Here is a 12,500-nt window from a genome sequence, read left to right on the forward strand (position 1 = left end):
CGGTGACATCCACAGGACCACCGGTGAACAATGACGTGGCCTCGATGGTCATCTGGTAACAGGCGCACTTTGACCTGCGACACAAGCACATCCATCTAATGAGAGCAGAAAACGAGTTCAAATCTGAACAAAAAGAAATTTACCGTCAAGTGCACCATCTCAGAAGCTAGTAGAGCGTGAAGGAACTGGTGCGATGGAAAATACCAAAGATCAATATTTAAATAAGTGTTTCAGACATGCCGACCTTTACATCTTTTGCAAATGCTTCACATTTTAACACTGAAATGCAAAAATACGGCGATCCACCACCAGTGTGTGGGTTTTTTGGGTTCTGGAAGGGTAGAGTTGGGCACAAGTTCTCAAAAAACAGGGAACTACGTCTCATGGGGATAAAGTATTAATAAATCTGATCTATATGTTGAATTATTCGCTTGATGTAAAAAAAAAAAAAAAAAAAAGTAACTATAAAGAGTCATCAGAGTCATTTGTGTGCCATCAAGGGGACCTTTCACCAGTGAGGTGGTGGGCTACTGATTCCATTCTCCATTGGGCCACTGATTACATTAAACATCCAAAATATTTTTATATTTTTAAAATAACAAACTAACTGGAAGCAGCTTAAATGTAACACAAAATTACAGTTTTTTTCCCTCTTATTTTTGATATATATATATATATATATAGATATATATATATATATATATATATATATATATATATATATATATAACAAGAGGGAAAATCTGTCATTTTAAATCTGTAATAAATATCACATTTGTTCTTTAAATTTTTTGTTCAAATAGAACATCATAGAAATGCCTTCAAGAATCATATGACATGACATTTTTGACATCTCTATAGACTCCTCCCCTTCCCCCTAACCTTTATAACCAAAAGGTAATCTTTTGGCTTCTATCCAGTCAAACGATTCAGATATTCCTAATCTTGTGGGGACCATCAAGATCTAAAACATTCAACAACAACCTCCCCGCCTCCCAAACACACACATACACACACACATACACACACCTGTCTCGACAGCCATCAGTACAGTCACAGCCCACCATGAAGTCAAGGTCAGTGTTGATAAAGACACCAGGAGCAGGCAGCCTATGGCTGGTGTAGCTCAGAGGGGGCGGAGAGACAGTGTTAAGCTCGTTAACACAGGGCACAGGCACTGCCTCTTTTCCTCCTGAAATGTCCGGCAGGAACAGAAGAGGACGACTGGCCATGGACGACGGGAGCAAAGCCCTTTTCACCAGCACAAATGGGTCCAAGCAGAACATGTCCAGGAAGAGGAAATCACAGCGTGACTCAAACAGGAAGGCCTGCACCTCTTCCATCTCGCACATGCTCCGCCCACACGGAGCACGATAGAAAACGTGAAAAGACATCTGCGGACATCAGGGAAGCGGACGATGATCATTTTTCAAGACGATATCAAGATTTAAGGCAAACTAACAGAGTCTTATCACTGTCTTGTATGCTGTTATCAACTGAATGTTGCCATCTAGTTGTTTTCCTTTATAAATACTACTATTATTATTATTATTACTCTCACCTTCCCATCTAGACGCTTTCTTGCGGTCATGCGGCGAAAGCCATGGAGCAGCGGGATAAGCAGTGGATTCTGGCCACGGTGTTTATCCCTTTGCATCGGCCTCACAGGATTCAGACAAGCCGGGCAGCAGCGATGAGGTACGTACTTCAGTCCTGGCTCAACAACTGGGAGAAGAGCATTCTGCGATCTGCTGTCCTCCTCCTCTTCCGAAGGGGGGCGTTTATTTCTGCAAAGAAACAAGCTAACATGTCTCTGTTTTTCACCCGTATGTCTGCTTGGAGAACATTCTGACTGGAGACTGTGGATGGTCTCTTATGGAAAACCCAAAAACAGTTCACATCCAAGTCTCAGCCTTGCTGCAGTAGATAATCTCACTGTAGATGGATACTGATATTTGGATACTGGATACTGTAGATTTGTACCCAAGAACTGCTGCTACAATCATAAAGATAAACTAAAATAAAACACAACGGGGCATGCTGTTCTAGGAGAATAATCCACAAACGTGGCGGGTTTGTTGCCCTGACGTGAAGCAGATTATTTTCTAATAACATCACATCCCAAAGTGTTTTAAGATAAGATAAGATATGATAAGATACTATTTTAGGGAAAATTTTATTCCCCTTATGATACTGCGATTTACCAAGTATTACAATTTATTTATTAATGAATGACACTTTGCACTTTTTAAGCACTTCTAATATTCTGTGAGACAAGTTCTCATTCACGTTCCCTCACCAGTCTCTCTTTCTTTCCCCTCTCTCTTGGAGTTAATAAGACAAAAAAATACAGCTTGTCATTTTTTTTCACTGTCTGTTGATGTTTTGAGATGTCTTGGTAGAAGTTCTGCAGGACCACTTAGTGCATCAACTCCAGGCAACACTTGGATTAATTCAGAATGTTAGTGAAAAAAATTTGCTGTCTCACCCTGTGTTAGATGAACCGGCCACTGTGGGCTCAGTGTGTGCGGTGGTTTTCACAGTCATCAGCGGCAAAGGCAAGGTAATCCTGTTCAGGACGACTCTAGGCTGTGATATTGGTTTACCGGCAAATGTCTTTATCATACTTGAGGACGTTGTGACTGGGGAAACAGTCTTAGAAACACCTGGAGTAGTAGAGGTTTTTAAGCGTTCAATATTTATATTAACTGTTGTTGAAGAGGTAGCAGTGGAGGCGGTGGTGGTGGGGAAGCTGGTGGTTTTGCTTGTGGAGGTGGTGGTTTTACTTGTAGGGGTGGTGGTGGTTGTACTTGTGGCAGTTTTACTTGTGGGGGTGGTGGTGGTTGTACTTGTGGGGGTGGTGGTGGTTGTACTTGTAGCAGTGGTGGTGGTTGTACTTGTGGCGGTGGTGGTGGGTAGTTTAGTGTTCTTCTGCGATGAAATCCATTCTGCTGATGAGGCAGAGCAAAAGAGGAGAATGTGTGAAAAGAGTGTGTTCATTTACAGTTTCTTTCCAAGACACACACCCACACACCTCATACCTTTATTTACAGCCTGTTCCTTCTTCTTTTCAGCCATTCGCTTCTTGATCCTTTGGATTTGGTCCAATCGATTCGAGCCCTTATACAGCCACTCTTTCTCCTGATCTTTCTGAAACAATTAATATACACACCCCCAAACACACAGCTAACACCACTTCATAGTGTACAACAGTGTAAAATAACACAGGGGAAAAAAAAAAAAAAAGAGTAAATCTACATTCACGTCATAGGGATAATTCCCTAAGCTGTACTCGAAGAAAACATCTGAGCCGTTACAGCAATATATAATTTGCTGTAATTATAAGCTAGGCCTAAAGTCCAGGTCAGGCTAAACCAGCCTCTCACCTTGTAACAAATCTGGATCAAGCTGCTATCCACCTGACTGACGGTGCATTGTTCCATTTTGCCATCACGTTCCACCTTGCTATCCTGCCCCACCCGCATCACCACAAAGATGGGGTTTGGATATGCCTGCAGGTATTCCTCGACCTCGGCACGCCACACCTTGTCTTCTATGTCTTCAGACATGTTGTTCACTACGGAGAGAGAGTCGGACACACAAAGAGGCAGGAGAAACAGTTTGTAATGAAAGAAAGTTAGTGGAAATAGTATAGAAGAAACATAAGCAGAAAGCATGTGCAGGTTTATTTCCTTACTTGGCTTACAGACCAGATGGAGGTCTGGCAGGGAGATGTAGGCTGGACGGCCATCATCAAAAAACACCAAGAACCTGAAAAATCAGAGATCACCACTTGTGTTAGTCGTAACAGATGAAGCCAAACAGAGACAATGAAAGATTTAAAGAGTGAACATGCACACCTCATACGGTTCCTGCGCTCCGGCATCTCTACTACCACCGCAGCATGGAGCCAAGACTGTTTGTCTTCTCTGTAGCAGGCTACAACTCGACACCCCACAAAGAGATCCTTCAGCATAGGAGGGCCAACACACGCCAAGTGATGAGCAGACAAAACACTCTTCCCTTTACCACCATCAAACAGGATCTTATACCTAGGACCAGACTCTGAGAGAACAAGCGCAAAAAAAAACAATAAATCAGTGTCTAATACAAATCATTTGGCTAATGCCCCTCAAATAAATCTTGAAATATAGTGCTGTGGAAAAAGTATTTGATTTCTTCTCTTTGTTCATGTGTCATTCTTAATTGTTTCAGCTCTTTAAACTGATCAATACTTGAAAAAATCCAATCTGAGTAAACACAAAATACAGCTTTGAAATTATTTCATTTACTGTAGGAAAAAAGTTATTCAACACGAACTGGCCCTGTCTTAAAAAATAAACTTTGAAAAACAAATTAATAAATATAAATGAGTTATTCAATCAACCAATTAACCAAATAAACAATAAATTAATTGATAAGTGGGTTCAATTATACTAGACACACCAAGGCTTTATTACTGCCAGCCCTGTTGAATCTAAAGATCACTTAAATAGAACCTATCCAGCAATGTACAGTAGGCTGAAACTTCTCAACAAGCAGCACACTATGGCGTGATCAAAAGAAATTCCAGAAGAGATGAGAAAGAACGTTGCTGAAATATTTCCAGCAAACCACAGTGAGAGCCATTATCTCCAAATGGAGAAAACTCAGAACAGTGGTGAATCTTCCCAGAAGTGGCCGGTCTACTAAAATCCGTCCAATAAATGACTCCTCAAGAAAGTCACAAAAGAACCCAGATGAGAACACTTAAGGAACTGCAGGCCTCGCTCTGCTCACATAAGGTCAGCTTTCATTATTCCACCATTAGAAAGAAGCTGGGCAAAATGTGATTTGCACGAGAAGAGTTGCAAGCTGAAAATCACTGCTAACCAAGAAGAGCATAAAGGCTCGTGTCACATTTGCTTAAAAAAAAATCAAAACACCTTGATGACCCCCAGGTCTTTTGGGATATTGATTTGTGGGCTGACGAGGCCAAAGTGGAACTTTTTGGAAGAAATGGTTCCTGTTCCATCTGGCGTAAAACTAACACAGCGTTCCACAATAAGAACATCCAACCATGAAACATGGTGGTGGTAGTGTGATGCTATGGGGATACTTTGCTGCTTCAGGGCCTAGGAGACTTGCCATAATTGAAATAACCATGAATTCTACTCTCAAATTGTTGTAAAAGAAAAAAAGGTTGGCAATTCTATAGAAGTGACCTAAATGAACACATTTAGAATTCCTAAAAACACACTGAAATAAGACTAGAATATTTTTCTACAGTGCTAGAAAGTGCTATAAACTGTAAAGTGCTAGATCTCTTTCTCATATGAATAACCTGTGGAGTCTTACCAGTTGTTTTGATGTCTAAAATTGTGCCCTGGTGCCATGTTTTAGTCCTCCGCCTTCCAAGAACACTCATGGTGACCTTCAGCTTCACCTCTTTCTGAAGACGAGCAGGCATCACAGGTGTGACTGGAGTGACTGAAGTGACTGGAGTGACCGAAGTGACTGGAGTGACCGAAGTGACCGATGACGTCTGGGAGACTGAGAGAAACAGTTTGGTAGTTATTCATTGCAACAACACACACACAAAAAAAAGAAGCTGATGAAAATGAAGCAAACAAGAGCCAGACAAACTGAACAAAAACTAAATCTCACACCTTCTTTAGCATCTGGTGGATTGGTAGAAGTTGTTTTTTTGGAAGCCTTGTCTGAAGTTGGTCTGTCTGTGGTACCAGAGTGAGGGCTGGAGGTAGGGGCTTTAGTCTCCGGTTTGTCATCTTGTTTAGGGTCGAGAGCCTTAGCTTTTTCTGCAGGTGCAGCTTTAACTGTGGTGTTGGATGGTGTTGTGGTGCTTGAAGGTTTGCTGCTGGGTTTGGGACTGGCCCGCTTATGCTGAACCTTTTCCATGGCTGTGGTTTTACCGGCGGTGTCCGAGGTTATAGTTGCTTTGGAGCTTTTGTTCTTAGAGGCAGGTTTTTGATTGACTGAGGCTGCTTTTGAAGATTTGGAAGCAGTAACAGCTTTCACTGGCAGTGTGGATGTTGGGGTAGATGCCACACATTGTGCTGGAGTTTCAGCATTCTGCTTCGTAGACACAGATGTTTCACTGGGAGTTTCTGTATCGTTCTTGGATGTGGAAGATGCGTCTGGAATGGTGGTCAATGGAGGGGTTTCGACAGGCTCATTCATGGGTATAGATGTGCCTGATGAAACAGGAGGAGAGCTTTCTTTTGTAGGCGTTAATGACTGAGCAGGCAAATCACAGAGCGATGGAGCAGTAATTGGTGCGGGGATTCCTAAAGTCTTTATGGTTGGTAAGGTGGTGTCAGAAGGTTTGTTTTTCCTGGTTGTTGATGGCGATGGTGGATTGACTTCGGTTGGAGGGTCAACAGCCTCAGATTTTTTCACCTTCTGAGCTAACAGCTGCACAGAAAATTCTGAAGACTCTATGCCTGCTGACAACTCAACTTCCTGAGACAGTGTTATAGAAGAGAAGAAAAGAAAAAGAAACAAGGCAATTCTAGCAAAGACAACCATATGATTATTTTAAGAGTGGATTTCAACCTCCAAGATATGCATATCCCCTCACCTTCGGTTCCTCCTTCACTGCTGTTTCAGGAAATGTAAAACAGGGACAAAATCCGAGGCCAGACAGAGAGAGAAAGAGGAAGAAACAGGTCAATTTCAAAAAGCACACAACCACATTCTGACTTTAGTGACTTTTCCTGTTTCGCATCTCATTAAGGCGGTCAAACGAAAATGAATAATTCCTTACCCCCCAAATCGATGACAACATAGTCATCATCGCCTTCACCATCAGCACCATGCTCATCATTTCCGTTGTCAAAATCATCTGTGATCTGTCTGACGTTTTCCGTCGGTTTGGCTCCTTCTTCCTCAGAGTCTGTGTCTCGATACTCCAGTCCCAGCATGCCATACAAGCCCTTCATCACAGACTCACACTCACGGACTGATCTGATCCCAAAAGAAAAGGAAGTCAAGGTCTCTTAATCAATCACTTAAATATACATATCATTAACACATAGCACATCCATATCATTAAAGGAATGGAAACTTCCACACATACGAAACCCCACAGTTATGGAGCAGCCTTCCAGTTAGTGTTCAGGACTCAGACACGGTCTCAATCTTTAAGTCTAGGCCGAAAACCTATTTGTTTAGTCAACCCTTTTGTTAACAGTTTTTCTCTCAGGTAATGGTACCGAGGTGCTGGAGGGTTTATTGGCATAGAGAGTTCTGGTAATCTGGGATGTTTGGATGCTCTCACACGTCCACTCAGGTTTGTTGACGGTGGAGTGGTTGGCCACTTTATGTGCCAGGGCGTCTTCATAGCAGTGTTACCTTCTGGTTCTCTATTTTAGTTACGCTGTCCTAACTAGTTTTGCCAGAATGACTTAATAAGCTGTGTTTTCACTCTTTCAAACCCTAACCTTCCTGATCTAGGTTCAGTTACTTATTCATCTACTTTTAAAATAGAGTTACACAGATAGGGCAAGGCTTCTACTGGCTCAAGATGAAGGCACTTACTCGCAGGCATTATTGTACAGCATCTGGGTGTACTTTGCCTCCCTCTCTTTCCGCTTCACCCAGTCGTCCACCTGCGCCAACTGTGCCTTCCTCTGCACCAGCTGCTCATCCTTCTCCACCTGCTCCCGCACCCAGTGCTGCAGCTCGTCCTCCGTCATGTTCACACTCTGGTCCTCCTCTTCACTCATCACGCTGCTGTCACGTGGGCACATCACAAGGACATACAGGTCAATAACAAGTCGCAAAATCTCAGCCAGCTTGGAGTTTAAATTCGAGATTAAGCTATTACTATGACCAGGAAAATAGTGACACCGTAGTGTAGCACTACAACTCCTGATCTTGAGGCAAGCTTGAAACCCTGAAAGCTAAAACTAGCATAGAAAACAAAGCGTTTCGTATGAATGTTTGTTAAGATTTTCTACATTTTATTAAAATTTTTTATGATGTGACAAATCTGAATGATTAGGTAAATCCAGTAAATCCTTTGGATCAATTTAAAGGCGGGGGGGATCTCCTGAGATTTTCACGCACAGCAGTCTCTAGGGTTTACAGGGAATGGTCCGAAAATGAAAAAACATCCGGTGAGCATCACTTCTGTGAAAGAGGTCAGAGGAGAATGGCCAGACCAGTTCGAGCTAACAGGAAGGCTAGGGTAACTCAAATAACTCTTTACAGCTGTGGTGAGCAGAAAAGCATGTTGCTTTCATATGGGTCCTCGAGCTATGGATTCTTTCTAGATCCCTTCCATACAGTCCTCATTTTTCTACAGCTCTTGAAATGGTTGTCTGGTGCACCTTCTCTCCAGTCTCAGCTACTGTACTCTGTAATTCCTTCACATTTCCTTCATCAAGAAAATCAGACCCTCTCTCACCGAACAGGCTACACAACTACTAGTCCAGACTCTTGTTATCTCAAAACTGGACTACTGCAACTCACTACTCTCAGGCCTCCCAAACAGCTCCATCAAACCCCTCCAGATGATTCAGAATGCAGCAGCACGCCTCGTCTTCAACCAGCCCAAGAGAACCCATGTCACACCCCTCTTCATCTCCCTCCACTGGCTTCCTGTAGCCGCCCGCATCAAAATCAAGGCCTTGATGCTCACCTACAAGACCTTGTCTGGAACAGCACCCTCCTACCTCAACTCTCTCCTGAAGGCTTACGTTCCCTCACACAATCTGAGATTGGTTAACGACTGATGCTTAGTAGTGTCTACTCGGCGTGGCTCAAGGTCCCTTTCAAGAACCTTCACACTAACTGTTCCTCAGTGGTGGAATGAACTTCCAACTTCAATCCGGACTGCAGAATCTATCACCATCTTCAATAAACAACTAAAGACCCACCTCTTCTGTGAACATCTAACTAACCCCTAAAACACCAACCCCACATTATCCTTTAAAAAAAATTTAAATAAAAAAAAGAAAAGAAAAACTTACACTGGCACTTACACCTCTACTCAGCACACTTTGCTTCTCTAGAACTCAATTGAAAGTCTTGTATGGTAGCACTACTTGTATTGTTCTGTGCTTGATATATCGCTTTGCTTGTATTTCCTCATTTATAAGTCACTTTGTATAAGTGTCTGCTAAATGAATAAATGTAAATGTAAATGAGTGTCTGTTGACTTCACTATGGCTTCCCTCATTAGTCTCGCTCTCTCTCTCTCTCTCTCTCTCTCTCTCTCTATCAGTGGGATCATGGGTCTTATGTAAGCAGCATTTTTCAGTTTTTGATTTTCTTTGAAATACTCGCTGACCCATAATTTATTTTGACTTTGAAAATTCACTTTAAGAGACTGGAAGAATGTGTGTATTTACCATTTGTTATTCAGACAAATTTCCTGGATTCCATGGGGGTTTAATACTTTTTGCAAGCTACTGTAATTATTAGGGATACATCGAGGGATACATCGGTATCGGTGAGTACCACAGCAAAAGTATCGGTACTTGTACTCTGTCTTAAAAATCTGGCATCGATGCATCTGTAGTAATTACTTTTACAAATCGTATGTCTAATGTCCATATAGCTGACATTTTTTACTGCTCAAAGAAGGAAGTCTAGGAAGTGTTTAACAAGGGATAGTTCAAAACACAGGGGCTAATCACTCCACTGGATTCGAGACCAAGAGGAGGCTAGTTTTTCCGTGGACAGAGTGTGGGGGCCTGATTAAGTTTAAATAACAAACGCAAATGCAGAAAACAGATGCATCAAACTGGCTGCACCCACGGAAGCTCAGAAACAGCTGCAGTGTGTAGAAACACATTCACCAGTCTGGGAACACAAACGCGACATGCTGCATGTAGAAACGCTGCATCAGTAAGTCGAAAACACGCGGCTTCTTCTTTCCGAACGGTCCGACTTTCCATCATGTACGTTTTTTCTGCATTTGCATGTGTTTTCTGTATTCACGTGCTTTTTTTCTGTTTTCGCACGTTTATGTATTCGCATGGTTTCTCTGTATTCACGTTTGTTTTAATGTTTTTGCACATTTTCTCTGTACTCGCATGTTTTTTCAGTATTCACGTTTTCTTTGTATTCGCACGTTTTTTCTGTATTCACGCATTTTTTTAATGTATTCATGTTTTCGTATTCACGATTTTTATGTATTCACACATTTTTTCTGTATTCGCATGCGTTTATGTATTCATGTGTTTTTTATGCATTCACGTGTTTTTCAGTGTTCGCACGTTTAACGTATTCGCACGTTTTCTCTGTATTCACTTTTTTCTGTATTCGCACATGTTTTCAGTATTCACGTTTTCTCTGTATTAAAGTTTTTTAATGTATTCGCACCTTTTCTGTATTCACGTTTTCAGTATTCACGTTTTGTCTGTATTCAAGTTTTTTTAATGTATTCGCACCTTTTCTGTATTCACACGTGTTTTTTTCTGCATTCGCACGTGCGTTCTGTATCCACTCATGTTTTCTGTATTCACACGTGCTTTCTGTATTCACTCGTTTTCTCTATTCACGTGTTTTCTCTATTCACATGTGTATTCAGTGTTCGCATGTTTCCTCTGTATTCACATTTTAAAATGTATTCACACGTGTTTTCTGTATGCACACGTTTTTTCTGCATTCGCATGTGCTTTCTGTATTCACATGTTCACTGTATTCATGTGTTTTTATGTATTTGCACATTTTCTCTGTACTCGCTTTTATTCAGTAGTCGCTCGTGTTTTTTCAGTATTCGCACGTTTTTTTTCTCTCCATATATTGGCCTCTGCCGGCCTCCGTATTAAGCGGTGTTTCATGACAAACATACTGTTTTATTACCCTGCTTTATTGCCTGCTAAGGAGACGTATAGAATCGAGAGTCTCGTATCAAACAAAACAATATGACATCTTTACAGCCCTAATTTCATCACCCTGTACCACAGGGTCCTGCTAGTTTTCCAGTTTTACCTGCTCTAACACACCTGATTCAACTCGTCAGGTAATTCGCAGCCAGTTGAACTGAGACACTAAACCTGCTGAACCTGGAGATCGTCCACTAGGGGCGCCACAGCGGATCCGACCCAGAACTTCCCGCGTGCTGGGGGGAACAAAGTCAGAGAAGTGAACATCTCCTAAAGCTTATTCCTGACATGTGGACTTCCCTAATGATCAGTTCTGCTCATGAAATTCTTACTCAACCATCCAAGCTCAACACTATCGAGTCTATTTCAGTAATAAATCAGCTGATGTGTAAACTAGGAGCGAGTTAGTAAGATGGAGCACAGACATGGCGTCTGCAGTGTGTAGTACTGAGGGTATTAAACACCTCTGCTGTCGGAAGAGTTCATATCGGACATGGTTATATATAGAAATAAATAAATAAATATAAGATATTACTTTGTGTGTGTGTGTATACATATATACATAAAACATCCAGCTGTCTCAGCCTGCATGTGCATGTTGTTTGGGTCATGGCCCGTACATGTAGCTAGCTATGCAAATTAGCACAGTGTATAAACTGCGTAAACACAGCACTGCAAACAGCAGAGAAAAGTCAACACTCCAGCTCTGGGGTTTGGTTCCACAGAGTTCCTGAACAGGTCGGGTTCTTTAAAGAGAACCCAGTGAAGCTGAGGAAAGATCTAAAGCACACTGATGCTACATCTGTACAGCACTGCACCTCATACTGCACCTCATCCTGGCGCACAAACCCACCGGAGATGAGCCTCAGTGCTGCTGCTGGTGTTAGACTGTATTTCTGTGCTGTTGTACAGAATGAATGTACTGACCTTAAATCCGAAGATTATACATCCTCTCAAACCTGCAACCGAGTAGAAGCGGATAGTAGGGATTACAGACAGCGGTGGTTTCTTTCCCCCACCCGTACTCCGTCAACTCACGCCTTCTGAGCTGTGATTGGCTTGTAGTCCGGACCCACGTGCATGACGCGTCAGACTGGACAAAAGTGAAGCAAATGGGCCGAGAGAGAGAGATTGACAGACAGACAGAGAGAGAGAGAGCAACAGGCGAAAGTGCGTGAGAGGAACTGATGCCATAAACACTACTAATAATGCATTACAGCAGCTGAAGAGGAAAGAGAACAATGAAACAAAAAGAAAAACCCAGATAAAGCAAAACATTTAAAAGGATGTACATGAATAATAATTGAAGCATCTAAATGAAACAGCAGCATGTGAAGTGACTATTATATTGAGATGCGAGGACCGAGGAATCAAAGCATGAAGCAAAGAAATGGAATATCCTCGCTCTCTCAAGCGTCACTTCAATGCGACTTCAGTTAATGATGACTGTGCTCAGCTGGATGACCTCACTGCGCTTCAGGGATCTGCCGTTATGTTGTTGGAGCTTGGTTCATAACATTCTTAATAAAGCAAGATGCACTGATATTATGTGAAATGTCTGGAATATTCCACAATGAATTAATGAACAATACATAATTTATCACATCTTTTGTGCAGCTTTGCATATCGAAACATGCAAGGATCAATTCATTACAATACTCG

At 41.9% G+C, this 12,500-nt stretch overlaps 1 protein-coding gene across 6 annotated transcripts in view; it reads right to left on the reverse strand.

Annotated features, from left to right (window-relative positions):
* The window catches only part of setdb1a (SET domain bifurcated histone lysine methyltransferase 1a), an 18,103-nt gene extending 5,898 nt beyond the window's left edge, over window positions 1–12,205 (reverse strand). Inside the window, exons 1-15 of one of the 6 annotated variants that reach the window (XM_053637132.1) lie at window positions 11,766–12,203; window positions 10,959–11,074; window positions 7,540–7,731; window positions 6,767–6,966; window positions 6,581–6,600; window positions 5,649–6,462; window positions 5,338–5,532; window positions 3,861–4,065; window positions 3,698–3,771; window positions 3,387–3,577; window positions 3,042–3,150; window positions 2,489–2,951; window positions 1,562–1,787; window positions 1,030–1,394; window positions 1–74 (exon numbers count right to left, since the gene is read on the reverse strand). The exon at window positions 1–74 is cut by the window's left edge and continues 43 nt beyond it. In XM_053637132.1, the coding sequence (XP_053493107.1) occupies window positions 1–74; window positions 1,030–1,394; window positions 1,562–1,787; window positions 2,489–2,951; window positions 3,042–3,150; window positions 3,387–3,577; window positions 3,698–3,771; window positions 3,861–4,065; window positions 5,338–5,532; window positions 5,649–6,462; window positions 6,581–6,600; window positions 6,767–6,966; window positions 7,540–7,727 (3,124 nt within the window). In that variant the 5' untranslated portion in view covers window positions 7,728–7,731; window positions 10,959–11,074; window positions 11,766–12,203. Of the gene's footprint in view, window positions 75–1,029; window positions 1,395–1,561; window positions 1,788–2,488; window positions 2,952–3,041; window positions 3,151–3,386; window positions 3,578–3,697; window positions 3,772–3,860; window positions 4,066–5,337; window positions 5,533–5,648; window positions 6,463–6,580; window positions 6,601–6,766; window positions 6,967–7,539; window positions 7,735–10,958; window positions 11,075–11,765 lie in introns of all 6 variants that reach the window. The other 5 variants (XM_053637131.1, XM_053637135.1, XM_053637133.1 and 2 more) reach the window with 5 other exon arrangements.
* Between the last annotated feature and the right edge of the window lie 295 nt (window positions 12,206–12,500).

Source organism: Ictalurus furcatus, chromosome 12, assembly GCF_023375685.1.
Source record: "Ictalurus furcatus strain D&B chromosome 12, Billie_1.0, whole genome shotgun sequence".
In the NCBI taxonomy this organism is placed as follows: Eukaryota; Metazoa; Chordata; class Actinopteri; order Siluriformes; family Ictaluridae; genus Ictalurus; species Ictalurus furcatus.